The following is a 19,583-nucleotide window of genomic DNA, read 5'->3' on the forward strand; positions in this document are numbered from 1 at the left end:
GTTCAGGAAGTGCAATAATGATTAATACATGCATGTCTGAATATCTGTATATATATCTATAGTTCTCTATTGTTTTCCTCTTTTTATTCTATATATTCCTTTATTTTATATTGTTCAAACAGCTGGAGAGCAGCAGCATTTTTGTGTCACAAGCTGCTTGTGTAACAATGACATTAAAGGATTTCTGACTCTTCAGCGGATTTCAGTTTGACGACTTTAGTCTGATTGTCCTGAGATGACATGAATTCATAGACTGCAAGAAACACACTTCAGGATTTTTCCATTTATTACAAAAGCTAAACTGAAAACAAACACCACATAGTAAATCTTCAGGAGTTTGCTTGTTGAACCTGAAGAATGACTTTGTGATGTTGTGAGTCCGTGTCGCACAAGTCTCAGATGAGAAATGGACCGTCTGGTGTTCTCCTCTTCGTCCCAGGCTCTGCCTCCAGCAGGTGTGGCTCTCCAGAGGCTTCAGTACCCTTCATTAGCCCAGGTCACCTCATAACCGGGGAAGCGGGCCTTCAGCTTCTCGGTGGCCACCGCGTGGTTGGCCCTCCCAAATCCCTGTGATGACAAAGCATCAGCATTAGTCATGTGACCTGCCATGTGGAGTAATCCAGGTATTAACCCTCTTTGAACTACAAGAACTCTTCAACCGTTTACGAACTTTAAGTCATTTAAATGGGTCCTTAAGCGGGAAAAAAAAGCATCTTTGCACAGATTTGCAACATTTTACTGCAATAAAGTCCTAATGCCATCAACGAAAACAAGCTGATTTATTTGTCACTTTACTAACAAAGTGCTGCATATTGGCACAAAGGCTGCTTTTCTGATTCACAATCCAGAAGTCAAATTAACTGAGGAAACGGTCTAAGAGTTACGGTGGTTCAAGGAGTGTTTTTTTATTTGCTGTCGCTACTGGCAACAGCAAATTTGTGTAATTTTGTGTAAATCTCTTTTGGTAACACTTTGTATTAAGATTCCTCAACAAACTTTGTTAACGCATTAACAAGCATTATAATAGAATTTTTAGGGTGTTAGTAAAACATGTATTGGTGCAATAAGTCTACTAAGGTTTATTGATTACTTAGTTAACACATTTATAAGCATTATTATTATTAGAATGTTTTAAATTTTTAAATTCATTGGATTGCCCTGATCTTTGCATCAGACTGGACTTAAAGAAACCTTTCCAATGGTATTATGATCATTCAGATGGGTAAATAAATAAAAAAAGTTATGGCATTTTTAGTGATCACGTGGGGCGTAATTTTATTCCTGAAATGTAAAGAAAAAAACAGCAACATTTTTGTATGGAAGCATTTGTGTAGCATAATTAAAAATAAAACCAGAAATGCTTTTAAATGATAATGAAAATGGTATTTGACATTTCATTTTCCAAAAGTTCCCTGGTAAATGTGTAGCTACACAAATGCTTCCATATTTTGTGACCCGACTCAAAGAAGAGTGTTCTTAGTGTCCTAACTTTCTCATTACTTGTCCAATCTAAGAAAGAGCCATCATTGCAAACGAACTACAACAATGAAAGTTGATTTCAAATCAATTTTTTCCTTAGTGTTAAATAATAGATTAGAAAACTAATCAAGAAAGTGGTACAGTTCAATTTTGAAGCTACACCAATGCTGTGAGATGAGTAAACACCAACACCTTCAGCGTGACATATAATGTCTATAAAATAATTTAGCTAAAAAGAAGAAACACCTTTTAAAGCTCACATGTTGTTTACACTAGACTTTTTCTTTTTACATTTTAAGCTGACAATATAAAGAGAAAGTCGGAGAGGTAATGTCAACAAAGTCTGCAAAAATATTAAACGTAAAGGTAAAAATATGATGAAATATTTTTTAAAAGTCATGACTGATTTAAAAAAAAATAATAAAACAATAATATAACAGTTACTTTATTAAAAAATACCACATTCTTAAAGTGTTTCATTATTGCTACATCTGCTCCTTTATGTTTGTGGACATTGGCCAATCAGCTCACTCAAAACTGGTCACATGACCTCATCATGTTCCAGCATTCACTGCTTGGACACAGAGGCTTTCTAACAAAAAAAACAAAACACTGCTAACTTTTATTTTGTCATGAAATTTGCAGGAGGTGGAGACGACAACAACAAAAATTGTCTAGTGTCAAAATCAGACAACAACTAACTTAACTTAAAAAAGCTGAGGAGTGGTTTAGTGAACCGAAGCCCCTCCCAGCTCGCCCAGTGTGAATACCATGCACGTTCAGGAACAGGCGTTTAGCTGCATGCCGCCTTCACGGCGAGCCTTCGTACCTGCGAGTATCCGTACACGTGGATCTTCTTCGCTTCGGGGTCGTGTTTGATCCTCCCTCCTCCAAGACACTCACAGTCCAGGACTCCGCCCTTCTCCAGCTCCTCGGAGACCTTATCATAGATGTCCGCTGCAGACGGGACAGACAGTTAGTGCAGCGCTGACTCAGAAACGTGTCCGGATGGGAGAGGTCCCTGAACGCACCATGGTAGCCGGCCCAGCCGTAGCCGCGGACTATGTCCACCTCCGAGTCGTCGCCCTCCTCCCGGCTGTGGACCCTGATCAGGACGTACTTGAACACCCCGGACGGGTCGATATCCGCCTCCGGGATGTTGGCCATGAGAGCCGCGGCCCTGGTCTGCGTGCACATCACCAAGCACGGAGCGAGCACGCGGCCAGCTTAACGAAGGCTGCTGTTTAGTTGAAAAGCCCTGTATCTTTATACAGAGGGCGCAGTGTATTATTAATATTTTATTCGTTGTTTCAATACAATGTATTTTATAGAAATGAATAAAATAAAGAAGAAAGCGACCGCTCCACAGCTCAACCTAGAACACGAACATTCCGCCGGGCCAGGCTACTTCCGGTTGCCCTTCAAAATAAATCCTGGTTCTAAAAAAATTACTGACTGAAAAGTTTATGATCTATGAAAGTACACAAAAAGACAATCTAACACGAGTATTTAAATTAAAAAATACAAATAAGTGTTGTTTTTTAGTTTAATTTGTATTCTTCTTTACGTTATAAGAATGTGTAATATTTGGTGGTGAGCTAAGGGGTAACATTTTTAATGTACCTACATAAAAAAAGCTTTCCAAAAATAATTGTCAAAAATTTAGGATATTATTCAGCTTGAAGTAAAGTTAAACTAATTTGTGTCAAAATACCCACACTGCAGCTAAGCTGATTCTGATTCTAATAGTAAAGCAACAAAGTTAAATCAACAGAAACCTTCTCTGGCATTTGCAGTCTTGAACAAACATTTTCACATTTATTTTTACATTCTCTTCAAAATAATACAACAAACAAACAAAAAGACTTTAAGTCAAATAAACAATAACTAGGATTTTTTTTAACTAACAAATAAAAAAGATTTCACTTGCGGCTTTTATTTTGAAGGACTTCTATTCACAGCAAGCGCAAACATCTGACAGCACACTTTCTGGTAGTTGTAGTCCATGTGTAAAAAAAAAAATACAATTGCTTGTTTATTAAGAAACAAAAACACTCAATCGAGGTGGGGCTTTAAATATAAATGAGAGAGAGATAGAGATGGAGATAGATAGATACAGATGGAGAGAGAGAGAGAGATAGATAGATAGATACACACACACACAAGTACTTTTATCAAACTGTTCCAGTGAAAAATCTTACATTAAAGAATGTTATCGGCTATGCTGAAAAACATTCTTATCTTTTTATTGTAACAGAGAAATAACTTTACAACAATGTTAAATGAGCTAGAATGTTTTTTCACTTCCTCCTTAGGGTGGAATTATTAAAAAACCCAAGTTTTAAAGCAGCTGAGCTGTATACTAGTATTTTAAAATGCTCTTTATGCGGGTTTAGGGTAATTTTGGTCACAGTCTCAGGACCCTCAAACACACAGGAACTCTATGACAACTATGTTACCCACATAAAGAACAAGCCAAAAATGTATTTTTTTCTCTGTCAACATGAAATCAGGCTAAGTGCTTTGAACACTGGCTTGCTCTTCCCCGATGGCTCTGTGTGCGCTCGCTGTTCAGATGGCGCCCTCATCGCTGTCCTTCCTCTCAGACTGAACTCGATACAGAAGGAAACCCAGAGCTGCAGCGACGAGCAGGGCGAAGAGAAAGATGAGTGTCCCCCACACTCCTGGGGTCAGGGCCTTTCTCAGCCCCACTTTCTCTGCAGGCAGCAGGTTACTTAAGTTCAGTATGTAGCCCAGAGCCCACCCCACCGAGGTGTCCCCCGCCTGCAGGAGCAACACAGACACAGTAACTCGCTGAATCCAGGTCAATCTAGAACCAAAACTCATCTAGATGGGGTTTGCTTACCTTTTTCTGAAAGGAGATTTGTGGGAATGTAGAGTTATCGAAGGCATATCCCCTCAGCACGAGTGTCTTTATGAACACAGAGGCAGTGCAGTAGTTCATCCAGTGAGGACCCTGATCTGGAATCTGATTTGACATCTGCAACAAGAACCAGAGTTCAGGCACCAAAAATGTTGCAGTCAGGAAAACAGGGTGTATTGCAAATGAATACAGAGCATTACTTGACTCAAAGTCATGCTGCACGTTGTTTGCGCCGCCTCCTGCAGCTGCTGCGGCGTGTTCACCGGCTTTCCTGTCAATTTCCGCAGGGATGAGTGAACGTAAAAGAAGGTAGAGAACGCCTGGTAACACAGAGGAGGAGAACTGGAGTCATACTCACAACAACACCACTAGCACAACCCTAATACTTGTATACACTGGTTACCTGGTTACTGCAAATGGTCAGGAAACAAGACAGAGGAAACGTTTAAAGACACAAAAAACACTCAAAAGCAGAAATGCTCCAATTCCCATTTTCTTGGCAAGTTCCATTCACCAGTTTTTCTGTTAGTGTGATTTATCAAACTGAATTGTGCTGATCCTCATCTTCCCTCAAACATTCTAAATGCACGGCACGCCTGACCAAAAAAAAAAAAAAACGTCATTCAAACAACAAAGCAGTTGAGAGGTTAACTTTTATTTGCTGTTGGTTTTTTTTACATTTTCTATGTCCAAATTCACAGACTACGCCCAAACTGAGGGGTCTGCAACCCGAGGCTCCACAGTTTGATGTGGCTCTCTGGTTGAAGGAATATAAGAAGTATTTAAGTTTAAAAAGTAACTGTAAAGTAAAAAGTATGCAAGTAGTAAAGTAAAAAAGTAAACTAACTTTATTCAACTTATTCACAAACACTGTAAGGACAGCATGTTTCACTCTGCGAGGCAACTGACTACAGTACCCATAATTCTCCAACAAGCCATCAAATCCTTGTAGTTTAACAAAGCCATACTAAATCTGACGGTGAATTTGAGTGAATTTAAACAAAGCCAATGATTGTGTCGGAATTTCTTCACTACTCACTACATTGTGTACTATGTAGCACATTCTCCTTTTTGTAGTGTTGTCTGAGTCTAGAATTCCATACTCCAGTCTCATCGAAAAACCAGTGTGCGTCTATGTTCACTAGATTGGTGAATATAGACAACAATGCGTTTTCATTTTTTTTTTATGAACCATCCAAGTTTTCATATCCAGCATTTCCAGAAGCAGAACACAGTGGATGCATGGATTGTCTTTGTAAACGATTAATATTAAATGGGTTTCAACTTTGGGAAAGTCTTTTAGTAGTTAGGTTGAGTTTGGCCTGTCTGTGACATCATCTTTGTCACTGCGTATAACTTTATTTAAACTTCCTTTAGACAACAGAAAAAGAGCTGAACAGTAAAGACGAGCCAACAAATATCTGGATTTGTTTAAAAGTGGAAACTTATCGGCATGCATCGCTACCTGAAGCATTTTGTTAGAGGGGAAATTCAAAGAATGATATAAAATAACTGCCCAAAACTTTCATTTGTCTCACCATGAAGTTCCCGGTGACATTCGGCTGAGAGATTCCGTTGAAGGAACACTGTGAGAACGGACAATCTTCGAAGGAGAACATGTTAGACATGTTTTCCTCACACTGCTGATAGTTTCCGCTGCCTTTTACCGTCAGAGTACCCTCTGGGTTGTAGGGTTTTGGTCTGTGCTCCTCTGTGCAAGGAGAGCTAAAAACATCCTTCATTTTCAGCGTGGTGTTGACGTCGGGAGGGTAACATGGGTTAGTCACCGACTGCACGTAACCCTGAGACTGAAACACAAATGAAGCCTTTGAGATCAACAAATCAAACAGTGCAATAAATAAACTAACAAAATTATGTTTTGCATGTTAACAAGTAGCTACAAATAAAGCTTCAGATGGAAAGCTACGCATAAACATAGGGTTGCATTTTATTCTCCATCCATCCATCCATCCATCCATCTTCCTCCGCTTATCCAAGACTTGGTAGCGGGGGCAGCAATCCAAGCAAAGATGCCCAGACTTTCCTCGCCCCGGCCACTTCCTCCAGTTCCTCTGGGGGGACCCCGAGGCGTTCCCAGGCCAGCCGAGACACGTCGTCTCTCCAGCGTGTCCTGCGTCTTCCCCGGAGCTTCCGCCCAGTGAGACATGCCTGAAACACCTCCCCAAGGAAGCATCCAGGAGGCACCCTGACCACACCTCAACTGGGTCCTCTCGATGTGGAGGAGAAGCGGTTCTAATCCGAGTTCTCCACGGGGGACCGAGCTTCTCACACTATCTCTAAGGGAGCGGCCAGCCACCCTACGGAGGAAACTCATGACTATTGCTGAGCACTGGAACGAAGATCATCCGGTAAATTGAGAGCTTTGCTTTTAGGCTCAGCTCTCTCTTCACCACAAAACCCGGTACAAGGTAGAGCAGTGACGGTGTGGGATTTTTGATCACTGCAGTGATGAACCAGCAGAGGGCGGGGCGTCGAAGTTCACCCCCCCACCATACACAAAACTCCACGGCAGCCGCGTCGCAAATGAATACAATTACAACGCAGTACTCTTTGTTAACAAATAAAGAATATCAAACTAATGAACTCATCCATATCTCCACAGGTCAGGACCAACTGTCTTTCTTTCCTTCATCCTCTTCAATGTTTTCCTTGCTTCGTCCTTACAGACCTGTGCCATTTTTTTTCCCAGACAGCCTCTTCTTCTATTCTGTTGTCTCTGACATTTTCCTCCATCAGTTCTTCAACGCTCTCCTTCCAGCTTTCCATCACACTTTTTGGATCCTGTCAACACAGTTCCATCTCTGTCCTTGATCTCCCTAACCTGCTGCACATCCTTCCATTTCTGTTTCTCTGCCTCATCTGCAGCCAAAGAGACCAGAATTTGGAGATAAATGTCTTCTGAACATCGTACTGGAATCTTATGGTTTTTCTGTTTTTCTTTGTATTTGTCCATCCTTAATCATTGTTTTTGTTTTTATTCAGTTATTACTTTTTTCAAAGTAATAAAACTTAATAATATTACTGTAAATAAATAACTGAAAGGCAAAGAAATTACTCATCTGGATTCACACTGAAGTGAACCACACCAGAGTTCATCTGAAGTAAACAGTGACCCTAATCCTTGAGAGGTCAAAAGGTTCTCTTGTTTGGTCCAAGCCAGAATTTAGAACTGTACCTGAATCTGTTCTGTATTAGTTTGACTTTTTTCCTATATAGAAGTTACGTTTACCAAATGAGCATTCGGCCTCTGAGTGACACGATCATTACTGCTCTTCCTGCATCACCCCAGCTTTGATCCCTGACCTTCAATGTACTAGATCATGATGACAGGCATGATGTGATGTTTCTGTGGTTTTTGAGCCCAGGTGTTCCTTTACCTTTACAAGGTGAGCCAGCATTCTGTTGTAGACCTGGTTAATCCCATAGCAGAGAAAGCTGTGTGTATACAGGGAGTACTTATGGCCATAAAGACGCATCTCCATCATGTTTTGTTTCCCCTCCACTCGCTCCTGTGTGGCAAATGTTATCTGCGTAGATGCCCCCCCGAGGTCAAGGGCTCCCACTGTGGCTCTGCCAGGGCTCATCCACCGTCCAATAAATCCATACTGCAAAGACAGAACCAGGAAAACTGTGACACGTTATTAAAGGGTTCTGTTCTTCAGGGCAACTGAACCTTAAAGATTGATCTAGAAGACATTTTTTCCTTTTTGTCTTTCCTCTGCTTCCTTTGTCTCAATCTAACTCAAACCCAAACTTTATTTATTTATATAGCACCTTTCATTTCAGTTAAAAACACAAAGCGCTTAACATGAAAGCAGATAAAATAATCATAAAAAAGAAAAAAAAGAAAATTATTAAAAACAGAAAACACAGGACAATACCACACAGATGGGACCCCTCCCTCACCAGATTCCTCTCTCCACCCACCCAGTCCCCACAGTAAAACCCTGAACAAAAACAAAGAACTGCAGCTTAAAGAAGGTCTGGTTTGGTTCTGCTGTGCGGAAACGATATCATGGGGATCCATTCATTCCAAGGCTCAGCCCGACCACGGGGGTCATTACCACAGCGCCCGCCCAACTCAGAGCAGCGTAGGGCCCACGCCATGGCTATTAGACCACAGAGCGGGACCCCAGGCAGCCTAATGAGAACAGGCACCGCAGCAACAGCACCCCGTACAGGTTAAGCTGGTGGTGCCCCGGAACAATGGATTCCCAAGAGGAAACACTGGAGTAAAAAACATCAGAATAAAAATTATTATAAAACAACAACAATAAAAATAGAAATAAAAAATAACATAAGATATAACAATGTTAGTAATTAGAAAATAAAATATGTAAAATTATTAAAACATAACCTAAATATCATAAGTAAAATAAGAATAAAAAGAATAGCATATTAAAAACACAAAGGTAATAATAGTTTTTAAAGAAAAAAAAAGATAAATAACCTTATGATCTGTTCCATTCTCGCCCCCCTCCATCCATCCATGAACCTCCTCTTTGGTCTTCCTCTAGACTTCTTTCCTGGTTTTTCCAACCTTAGCATCTTTTTACCAACATCATCACTGTTCCCTGCATTATCTCCATCTACCATGATCTGTTCCTCTGGATTCATTCCTGATCCTATCCATCCTGGTCACACCCAAAAAGAAATCTTCATCTCTGCTACCTCTAGCTCAGCCACCTGTCTCTTTCTTAAGCTACGTCCACACTGCCCTTGGCACCATGTGTTCATTTGACCACCTCCAATGATTAGTCTCTGAAAAACCGGGCTTCCTCGTTCAACACCCGTGAATTCATGCATTGCTAAACAAGTTTCCACGACCAATTTTGGGTTTTTCGCACAAAACGTGTGGCCATTGAGTATGGGTTAAAAGTTAAACCAGGTTGAACTTTGGCCAATCAGGGGCTCAGATTGGGTAGTGAGGTATGGATGGCGTCCCTTTCAGTTCACAGACGTGCCAATTAATTAATAGTTATTAATCATGAAGGAAAAATTAAAGCTTGCAACTGGAACAATATGACTCCAAGTCCACATCACTGGAGAGAAAACATACTCACTGGATTTGTGTGTGTGCATAATACTTGATTTACAACTTGTGTCTGTCTGTTTGTGTGTAACTTTGGATTTGTAACTCTTAAGGCCCGTACACACCGGGACGAATATTCGCCAGGCGTTATTCGCCAGCGTTTTTCGCCACGTTTTTTGTGTTCACACCCAGGCGATTTTCGCTGACGATGAGTGGAGTGAACATGCAATTTCATTCCCTGACATTAGATGGCGCTTAATGTAAAACAGAAATACTCCTGTACACAAGGTGGCGCTGCGCAACTTTACGCTTCTTAAAGTCGCTTTTCACTCAGAAGAAGAGAGCAAGTATTTACACGCTTGTCAGAATCAAACAAAGAAAACATGAATATTTCAAGCACCAGTAGCTCCAACTGGTGCTTGGTTCGGGGATATTTTAGAATGTCCGTCATTATTTCTTCGCGGCTGTGTAGACGCTACTTGGCGTCTATCTTCTTCGCTGGTATGTGTGCTCAGCAAGGCAGTTTTGTGTTTGAGCGCCCCCAAGTTGTGTTTTACTGTAACTTCAGAGGCTCCAGACACGTGAGCAAAAGCGCCATTCTCATTGGTCGAGTAGATTTCGACGCGACGCGTCGAAAAAAAAAAACGAACCCGAGGCGTTTTTTTTTTTTGACGCTTTAACGCCTGGCGTTTTTTCGCCTCGGTGTGCACACTCTCGTTGGTGCCCTTTGTTTAGTCACGAGGCGTTAAACGTCGGCGAAAATCGCCGGCGAAATTCGTCCCGGTGTGAACAGGCCTATACAATGCATTTTGTGCATGTATTTGCCATTGTGTGTTCACTATACACTCAAATATGTGAGACTATACTCTCTCCATAAGAATCTGCCCTGAAGAACATAACCCTGCGGTGACCTGATTGGTTAATTCCCTGTTGTGTTGAATATATTTGTACAGTGTAAAAGAGTTTTTATACCTTGATGAAGTTCTCTAGGAGATAGTTGACCGTGACCCAGCCGTATGCGCCCTCCTCCTGACCGCTCAGTATGGCGGCGCCTTCAAATTTGAAAGGGTATGACTTGATCTTGTCTCCCACTTCCTTCAGAATCTGATCCGACTGCTTTGGGTTGGAAATACTTGAAAGAGAAGTCACATTAATGGAGCTTTATTGGAATCAAAGTAACTCTCACTGACCCATAATGCCTAAATTTAGATTCCATACCCACCCCGAACAACAGAAACAGAGCAGGGAGGTTTTTAGACAAAACAGTAGTAGTATGTTACCTCCAAGCACACAGGTACAGGAATAATAAAAAGGAGATCAAAACAGATAAGTAATAGTAATCCAACACTCTAGCAGCCATAGGCCAAACTCTGGACTTCCTGTTTCAAGCAAGATTGAAAGGAATAACTGGAGGCAGGTCAGTGTCTCTAGGAACCACCACAGGGCTTGTTAGGCAAGTAAGTCAGGACACTTCCACGCTGGCAGGTCTGGTTTTGGTCAGATCCAGAGCTGGTCTCTGCTATTGGTCCTCTTGGTTTGGCAGGTCTGACAGTTCACCTGAACTCTGGTTTGGGCCAAACAAGAGATAACAAGGGTCTTCGTTCCATTGCAAATGATGGTGAACTTCACTTCCGTGTGAATGCAGACAGACTTTCCACAAACCAAAAAGAGCAAGAGAACCAAAAGTAGGACATGCTGTGAGTTCCGTGTGTTTGGAGGAGAAGCAAAAAAGCCACAGAGTGAATCTGAAGAAGCAGGAATCCTAAAAAAGTTTGAAAACGTCTGCTGGGTAAACATGGTGACATGACGAAATGCAGTTTTTGATCAAGCATGTGACAGTCTGGAAAAGATCGACTAGCCGCTATTCTTCCTCCAGCTTTTCTTTCATCCTGGTCAGAGCTTGTTATGGGAAATAGGGCCACCATGTGAGAAGCTGCTGGAACTCCATACTCTTTCCAGGCAGTTTTTCTCTACTTGATATTATTTTTGGGTGGAGGGTGGGGGAGCATATGTCAGCCTTCCAATCCATTCCAGTCGAGGAAGAGACTTTAGTCTTCATCTAACTCCAAAACGTAGAACTTCGGAACTTCACAACAGAAGCAAACATACATTATGTTTTTTTTATCATTACTGTGATTATGTCTACCACTCCACAAAATTTTGTCAACTGTCCATCTTTGTCCTCTTATGTAGAACCGGGTTCTCCACATACATTTCTTTCAGTTCTACTTGGGGAACCATTTCAACCCTTAGAACGTCTTTCAGACATGGCTCCTCCAGTGCATCTTTGGTTTCTTTAAAACAATTTGCCTCAACACATCTCCAGGAGGAATCTGAAATTAGATGCCTGAGCCATCTCCCCTGGCTTGCCTTGAAGTGGAGGAGCAGCAACTCCAAGTAAATTACTGTATGTATAGATTTTTATGAACCTCATTGTTTGTTTTTTTAAATCTTCTACCAAAAAGTGTGTGTTAATGGGCGAGGCAGACATCCTATTGACAAGCAGCTTTCAGATCGTCAGCTCAGCACTACTGGAAATGTTCCAACGACACTAGGCTTGGTGAGGTGTTTACCCATTTTTTTATAGAGCTAAAGATTAAATAACATTTCTAGCTAAAATGGTGATAACTACAGAGCAGAAAGAATGGTTTAAAAGGAGCCCAATCCAAACGAGCGGGTGACATGAGCTCTCTCCATACAGACTATGCTTTAAAAAGAACTTGGTGAAAGTGTTCATCAGAAGTGCAGTGAATTTGGGATCCAGCATTTTGTCTTTAAATATAGCTGTTATTACAGGTCTCCACTGCAGCTACAAATGAATGAACCTCACAATCATCTGTCTATTAATGCAGAATTGTGTGTCTTTGTTTAGCCCTTGGATTCGTCTGGATAGCTGTAACGGGAAACTCCGGAGGGAGTAGAGCTCTTCCTACTTCACGGACTACAACCACGCATCATGTTTTTGCTGTAAAGGGAGAGTTTTACACAGCCTCACCGGACACAGCCAAGGTCTAAAGTTTCTTTTGGGAAAAACAATACCAACGCATCCCTTTTGTGCTTGAACATTTTGCACAGTATTGACAAATGAATTTAAAACCCAAGTACCAGGGAAGAAATGGGGCAGGGACTTACTTCAAAAGCCTCATGCCTGCTGTGGCTCCCAGATATACGGGTGTGAGCTGGTGCTTGTCTTTGGGAATATCCCTGACTGCCTGGTCCAGACAGGCCACCAGGCTCTCCCCTGCTTCCCCTTTTTGGCCTGCATAACTGGAAATGCCTTCACCTGAAAAACAAAGGGAAACCCGGGCTGATGGGTCGAACTCCTGAGGCGGGAGGGCTCGGCTGTGGCACCAAGCATAAACACAAAAAAGAGAACCAGTGTGGAAACAGGTTTACCCTCTGCGGAGGCAGGTGAAGCAAACCAGCGTATTGTTACTTCGAGTAAAAATAACTCAAGTGGGAGTTAAGAGTACTGTAGTATCCAAAATAAAGGCAAAAGGTGAAGAAGTAACTTAAGGGAAATACTCGAGTATTGAGAAAAAGTTTCAAAGTAAAATTTGATTCATTGACTCATGCAAACAAGATGGGAATACAATAATTCCTGTTATGCACTACCCACTATTATTGGGAGGATTGTTTTTTTGTCATTTACATAATTGTTTTGGTCATGTTGTAATTTTGACACATCCGTCATTTACCAGTTTCATGTTTGTCATGAAAAACATCTGTCTTTATGCGTTAGTCACATATGTCCTTACAGGTGGATAAGGGCTGTCTGTGGGTGAATAACCTGTACGCAGGTACGCAGGTTTTTTTAAAGATTAAAGATCATAGATTGCTTGGTAAATCTGTAGAGGAAAAATGTTCATGCACAATTTTTGTTTGGGGATTCTGCAAGCAACAAGTCGTAGCGAAACACTTAAAGGACATGAAAGGGTAAGTAAGTGGGTAGTAGATGAGACGCATCAATGTCGTTTGGAGTTTTCAACCCCCCTGAACTCTGCAGACTGCACAAGAAGCCCGTTAGTGCTGTCATAGGATATGTGTGCGCTCCTTGTGTGACTGTTTGAAACGAGGAAATTATATAAGCAGAGTGTAGTTTGTTTGGACATCCTATGGGTGTCCTACGGGCACTTATGTATTACGTGCACACCCTGTGGGTGCAGAATTTGTGGCCATTAAGGATTCAGTAGTCACACCTTACTAAAAAAAGATGACCCAACTCCCAATGTTTAAGTGCCTAGGATAGCACAAGGGTTACGGGAACCATACCACAGCATCACCCATATGTCATACGTTTGTGTAACTTACATTATCCTTACAAAGACACTATATTGACAAAAGTATTGGATCACCCATCCAAATGATCAGAATCAGGTGTCCTAATCACTTGGCCTGTCCACAGGTGTTTAAAATCAAGTCTTCAGACATGCAGACTGTTTTGACAGACATTTTTTAAAGAATGGGCCGCTCTCAGGAGCTCAGTTAATTCCAGCGTGAAACTGTCAAAGGATGCCACCTATGCAACAAATCCAGTCATGAAATTTCCTAAATATTCCACAGTCAGCTGTCAGCTCTATCAGAACAAAATGGAAGACTTTGGGAACAACAGCAACTCAGCCTCCAAGTGGTAGACCAGGTAAACTGAGGGGTCTCAGTGGTGAAGCGCACAGGGCAAAGAGGTCACAGACTTTCTGCACAGTCAAGTGCTGCAGAGCTCCAAACGTTTAAACAGATTAGCTCAAGTACAGCACGCAGAGAGATTCGTGGAATCTCGTGGATGCAGTGGTGGAAAGCACGCCGCCACTGGACTCTAGAGCAGTGGAGACGCCTTCTCTGGAGTGATGAATCACACTTTTCCATCTGGAAATCTGATGGAGCAGTCTGGGTTTGGAGGTTGCAGGAGAACGGTACATGTAGGACTGCATTGTGACGAGTGTGGAACTTGGTGGAGGAGGAATTATGGTGTGGGCTTGTTTTTCCAGACTTGGCCTTGGCCCCTTAGTTCCAGTGAAAGGAAGTCTGAATGCTTCAGGATACAGAAACATTTTGGACAATTCCATGCTTCCAACCTTTTGGGAACAGTTTGGAGCGGCCCCTTCCTCCTCCAACATGATCGTGGACCAGAGCACAAAGCAAGGTCCATGAAGACATGGATGACAGAGTCTGTGTGGATGAACTGGACTGGTCTGCACAGAGTCCTGACATGAACCCCATAGAAGACCTTTGAGATGAATTACAGCAGAGACTGAGAGTCAGGCCTTCTCTACCAACATCAGTGTCTGACCTCACCAACACGCTTTTAGAAGAATGGTCAAACATTCCTTTGAACACACTTCTCAACCTTGTGAACAGCCTTCCCAGAATAGATGAAGTTGTAAAAGCTGCAAAAGGTGGACTGGAATCATATTGAACTCTGTGGGTTATGAATGGGATGGCACTTCAGTTCATATGTGAGCAAAGCCAGGTGAGCCAATACTTTTGGCGAGGACAACCCCAAAAACGGCCTCATCCTAGTCCTTGTGCCTCCAACGGCTATAGATTGATTAGCTCCATTCTGATTGTAATCAAATGAGACTTGTTCAAATCATTACCTTCACAGAGGAGGAAAGAAGAAATCACACGAGCAGATAGAGGGGAGATTTTGAAGACACCGGTTGTGGGTGAGTTTCAGTAATGATGAGACGTCAGAAATGTGAGAACACACCACAGACATGCAGTGGGGGAGGGAGGTGCTGTGCAGTGCATGCGGCATGCAAAACCTTGGCTTTATGGGTTGGTGCTGACTCTCACCCTGCACATGGCATTCTGCGTGCTGGGTGACCACGCCCGTGCCATTCTGCTTGTCTGCAGGCCATCTATAGATGAACAAAGCTGTGTGTGAGGATCCAGCATCCAAGACGATCCCGTACTGCAGAGACAACGGGGAAAAGAAGGCAAGAGCTGAGAAAAAGGGTTTTTATGTTCAGGACACATGACTTTAGCCATCAGTTCCTGGAAGAGGTTTGTTCATGAGCTTCACTGGTCCTGCCTTTGGGGTCATTTTATGACCTGATGATTTTTTTCTTTCAATTTCATTCAAGCTTTCTTACCCAGAAGACACTTGACAGATTTATAAAAGGTTATTAAAAAGCAATCTGAATCAAACATATGTATCTTTGGAGAGTTTGGATTTTAAACACAGACGTTTTAAAAAAAATCTGGTGGACCGTGTTCTTCTTTGTTTTGCAAATTTATTTCAGGCCTCATACAAATCTTTCTCACTACCAAATGTTTTTTCAACAGATCAATTTTTTTTTTTATGAACAAAAGTCACATAATGCATCATTACCACAGCATATAGGAATAGGTCATTTGTGCTGTTTTAGTTTTCATTCTGCAGAGAAAACTGTTAGTTGAAGTTGAGTTGCTTGAGTAATTTTTTGATCTCTTTTCTCTTTTTTCAGATCAGAACAGCTAGTATAGCATTTTTATTCAAGTGCATTAATCTCTTCTAGCCTATGAACTCCAACTCAAATCAGATGATATGCTCCAGAAAGTCTGCTTCATTGTCAAACAGCAGAAGATAACTTGGAAGACAGGACTCAAGTATAAATGATGATTTAAATATGTTTTTATAGTATTTAACTTGTTTAATAGTATCCCTATTAGCTAAAACACAAATAATTCACTTCTGGTCATAGATGTTCTATAAATTAATAAAAAATATCAGCAAACATAAACTACTGCAGAAGTTTTAGAGACATTGATTCTGACCTTTCAGATTCGGTCAACTAGTTATAATGGCATCCAGGCAAAATAAAACATTTTCACGTTAAAAGTGCAGAAAACTCTCCTCCCATCCAAAATGCCTAAAAATAACAACCAAAAAAAAAGGAATGACATTTGTTTCTAGGAGGATTTTATGTTACAGTTTTAACTGCTAACACACACTTTATCAAAGTTTTTCCATATGATATGAACGAGAAAGGTTTGAATTTAGGCAACTAATTTGGTTTATTTTTCTTCCTCCCCTGTTTCAGCAGTTTGTATTTACAGAACACAAACCCCTTTTGAGTCAGACTTAGAAGGAAGTCTCTTCTGGTTTTCCTCCTCCAACGGCCTTTGAACCTCTTTCTGTCACCGTTTTCTTTGTTTTCTTTTGCTAAAAAAATACATTCATGTTCACAAACTCACCAGTATAGGGGCATAACGCAACAGAGGCCACAAAAAATACAGGGACCACAACTTCCTGTGAGTACATGCAAACTCAAGCTTTACTTTATCTCTAAAGTAATCTTTTCTAAAGTGTGAAGTCACATGCTTTTTTGTCATATTGAAACCATTTACACGTTGTGTGCATTGGAATGTGAATTTAAGTTCTCATGTGTGTGCATGTTTGCATGCAAATGTGAGCGTGCTTGTGTTTGCGCATTTGTATTCTTGAGCTTGTGCATGTGTGCATGCAACTTGCGAGGGCCCACATTGTCCCTGAATGAAAGCGAATTTTCCTGGCTTAAAAAGGAGCCATGGGATGTGGAGGTGGGAGCAGAAAAATTAGAGGGAAAAAAGGAGGCGAGGAGGACACTCCTGCAGGGAAATCCTGCTCTGAATGCTGGAACAGCTCCACCACTGCAGCTATTCATTCACCTTTTATGATTTTAGAATGCTCTATCAATAAGGCTGCTATTTGCCTGACCCACCAGCACATGTCCTGTCCAGGAGAGCAACATTTGCTGAATTAACTTTGGACAGTGTTTTTAAAGCCACAACAAAATAGAAAATAAATGTTATGAGAAGCTGCTGTTCCACCAAAAGGTTCAAATCTTAGCCAGTTTTTCTGAAGATCACCTACACGTTGAACCACTGAACCCATCAGTGCTGCAGGATGGGTTTTATATGTGTGTGGGATCTTTTATTTAAGGTGTGGAACATCTTTATTCCCCAATTATATAAAGCATAAACCCAATTATTAACATGAAATCTGTCCAGCACAAAAGAAGAGGCTCATTCTCTTTGCTGTACAGAACAAAATATAAATAAAATCAATTAATAAAAACACTGCAGTATAGGAAATTGCATTTAACGGATTTTAATCTCATTTTGTAAATGGAGATTCATTGGAATAAATAAGAATAATTTTTTTTATCCAACCTATCCAACAGTTCAGCTGGTCAATAATTATATCTAGCTTTAAACCTACATGTAAAACTGAATAACTTCTCGACCTGAACGTTAAACCCGTTAAAATGCTCATTAAGCATTTTTCATTTGCTGTGATCAAATCCCCCCGGAGTCGCAGGGTTCAGCTCCTCATCTGCATCTTATCGGTGTTTGGACACAAACTTTACTTTAGTTTTTCAGTCACCTTGCCTCATGTCCTCCAAACCAAACATCCACACCAGTCAGTCAATACGACGCAAATGGAAATTTACAACAAAATAATTGTTGACATGATTCTAAAATAAATCTCTGAAAAAAAGTACCGACGATGAAAAAAAACTGACTCAAACTTAGTGAGTAGTTTCCTGTGATATGCGTTATCTTCATCCTTCACTGCTGAGGAATAATTTTCTGTTTCTTGACTTTCTGCTTCAATTTGTCCACATAAGACACTTTTGGCAAAATCCTCCACCCTCCACGCGCCACACACCAAGCTTTGGGCAAACTCCACCAGGAACCGTCACGCTGAACTTACCATAAACCCCGGCGCCTCCTGGACGTCCTGGGTGGGGACGGTGAGGAGCAAGATGACGACAAGTGCGAAGACCAGCAGCGCGATGGACGCAAAGGAGAGCCGGGAGCGCCGCGCCATGCTGCGCTGCGCACCTGCTGCCAGTCCGAGCGCGCTTTGCGCAGCGCCTGAGCTGAGCTGAAGTCTTCCCGCCGCGCTCACAGCCCACGCGGATTCACGCCCCACCTGCTGTCCGGCCCGCTGTTGACATTTCAGTCAGAGACTGACCGCGGCGTCAGGGCCAAAAGGGGTTCCTGTCTGCCTGACGATGCTGATATGGGGGGGGGGGTCAACTTTCCGCGTGGAAGGGATGCAGAGCAGTTGAATGTTTTTTCCCGTGTGTCTCTCTAAACCGGCACTGTTGTAATACCGTCTGCACAGAGGGAGGTGGTTATACCGAGTCTGTCTGTGCATCCAAGATATTCAGGTGAAAAGCCGTTTTTTGTCTGCAGAACTGATAGGCTGATAGAGAGCCACGGGAGAAACTAGTTTGTCAAGTTCAGCCTTGTATGCAGTGGCAGTTTTTCCTATGGGCATTGTGGGCGATCGCCCAGGGCGCAATCTCAATCACACAAACAAAACCATTGCCCTATTTAAATGAAAATGAAATTTTTCGCTAGGGTACTATACTATTGTGTGAACTTGCTGCTGTTATGACTGTATTTTGCTTTGACTATGTACAGTGTACTGTGTGCAGTTACAGATGCGGGGGAGGGGCTCAGACTCACTTCTTATGATTCCGAACTAACAGCTGCTTCCTAATACAAAATAGTTGTCATCCATAAATTTAATACACTTTATTGGGTTTACTGTTATGAAAAGTTAAAGAAAAAAATAGAAAGGAGTCTGCATCAAAGTAAATTTGTTTCCATCTTCTCACTCATCTAAACTCTGTGTTTGACAGACAGAAAAGTCTTTTCAAGGTTGTTGAAAATGGACAAAAGATCAAAGGAAACATCAGCATCCAGTTTAGGAAGAAGAAAACACTCCAAGGAAAAATGAATGCAGGCGGTGAACAATATTAAAACTTGCTAGGCGCTGAATACGACCAAATTTACTGTTTGAGGAGTAACAGTTTGAGCAACATTTGGTTAATGAAGGTTTCCACTTAAACTAGTTTTGTTAATTAGCTCATTGGTGGATTTCATCTGAGCTTCTCTGTTCTCATACACAGTCAATGCTTCAGATGCAATGAACACAATCATTTGTCTTTTTCTGTTCAGTTTTATGTGACAACGAGAAGAATATGTCATTTAGTTTCCACTGATGTTCATTCATGAAGCCAACGGAAATGACCGGAATTAATTCATTCAGGGTTGTGTTTGTCAGAAGTCAGAGCTCTGTCCTTCTCCTCTGGTCACCAGCAGGAACCATCTCCAGAGTACTGAATGCACTTCATCTCCCAGTAACCGCAGTGTCCGCCACCTGGATGCCACACACCTGACTCTGATTCA

General features: G+C 41.6%; 2 protein-coding genes across 2 annotated transcripts; both read right to left on the reverse strand.

Annotated features, from left to right (window-relative positions):
- Positions 1 to 268: 268 nt before the first annotated feature.
- On the reverse strand, positions 269 to 2,902 carry phpt1 (phosphohistidine phosphatase 1). The gene is made up of 3 exons (XM_004075092.4): positions 2,511 to 2,902; positions 2,309 to 2,436; positions 269 to 567 (listed from the first exon to the last, which is right to left on the reverse strand). The coding sequence occupies exons 1-3, from the start codon at positions 2,674 to 2,676 to the stop codon at positions 475 to 477; spliced, it is 387 nt and encodes a 128-aa protein (XP_004075140.1). The 5' UTR covers positions 2,677 to 2,902; the 3' UTR covers positions 269 to 474.
- A 493-nt stretch (positions 2,903 to 3,395) lies between these two features.
- Positions 3,396 to 18,765, reverse strand: entpd2 (ectonucleoside triphosphate diphosphohydrolase 2). Its single transcript, XM_004075110.4, has 9 exons — positions 18,094 to 18,765; positions 15,210 to 15,327; positions 12,549 to 12,699; positions 10,389 to 10,548; positions 7,762 to 7,989; positions 5,902 to 6,171; positions 4,564 to 4,683; positions 4,346 to 4,480; positions 3,396 to 4,263 (listed from the first exon to the last, which is right to left on the reverse strand). The coding sequence occupies exons 1-9, from the start codon at positions 18,208 to 18,210 to the stop codon at positions 4,051 to 4,053; spliced, it is 1,512 nt and encodes a 503-aa protein (XP_004075158.1). The 5' UTR covers positions 18,211 to 18,765; the 3' UTR covers positions 3,396 to 4,050.
- Positions 18,766 to 19,583: the final 818 nt, after the last annotated feature.

Source organism: Oryzias latipes, chromosome 12 (genome assembly GCF_002234675.1).
Source record: "Oryzias latipes chromosome 12, ASM223467v1".
Classification (NCBI taxonomy): Eukaryota; Metazoa; Chordata; class Actinopteri; order Beloniformes; family Adrianichthyidae; genus Oryzias; species Oryzias latipes.

Bases quoted from the DNA above. Each gene is read 5' to 3' on its own strand.
- phpt1 (XM_004075092.4), bottom strand. From the start codon at position 2,676: ATGTGCACGCAGACCAGGGCCGCGGCTCTCATGGCCAACATCCCGGAG. The intron at 2,437-2,510 runs GTGCGTTCAGGG...TCCCGTCTGCAG, and splicing joins CGGCTGGGCCGGCTACCATG to CGGACATCTATGATAAGGTC. The intron at 568-2,308 runs GTACGAAGGCTC...TTGTCATCACAG, and splicing joins ACGTGTACGGATACTCGCAG to GGATTTGGGAGGGCCAACCA.
- entpd2 (XM_004075110.4), bottom strand. From the start codon at position 18,210: ATGGCGCGGCGCTCCCGGCTCTCCTTTGCGTCCATCGCGCTGCTGGTC. The intron at 12,700-15,209 runs GTGAGAGTCAGC...TTTGTTTTTCAG, and splicing joins CGCAGAATGCCATGTGCAGG to GTGAAGGCATTTCCAGTTAT. The intron at 6,172-7,761 runs GTAAAGGAACAC...TTTGTGTTTCAG, and splicing joins TGCTGGCTCACCTTGTAAAG to TCTCAGGGTTACGTGCAGTC.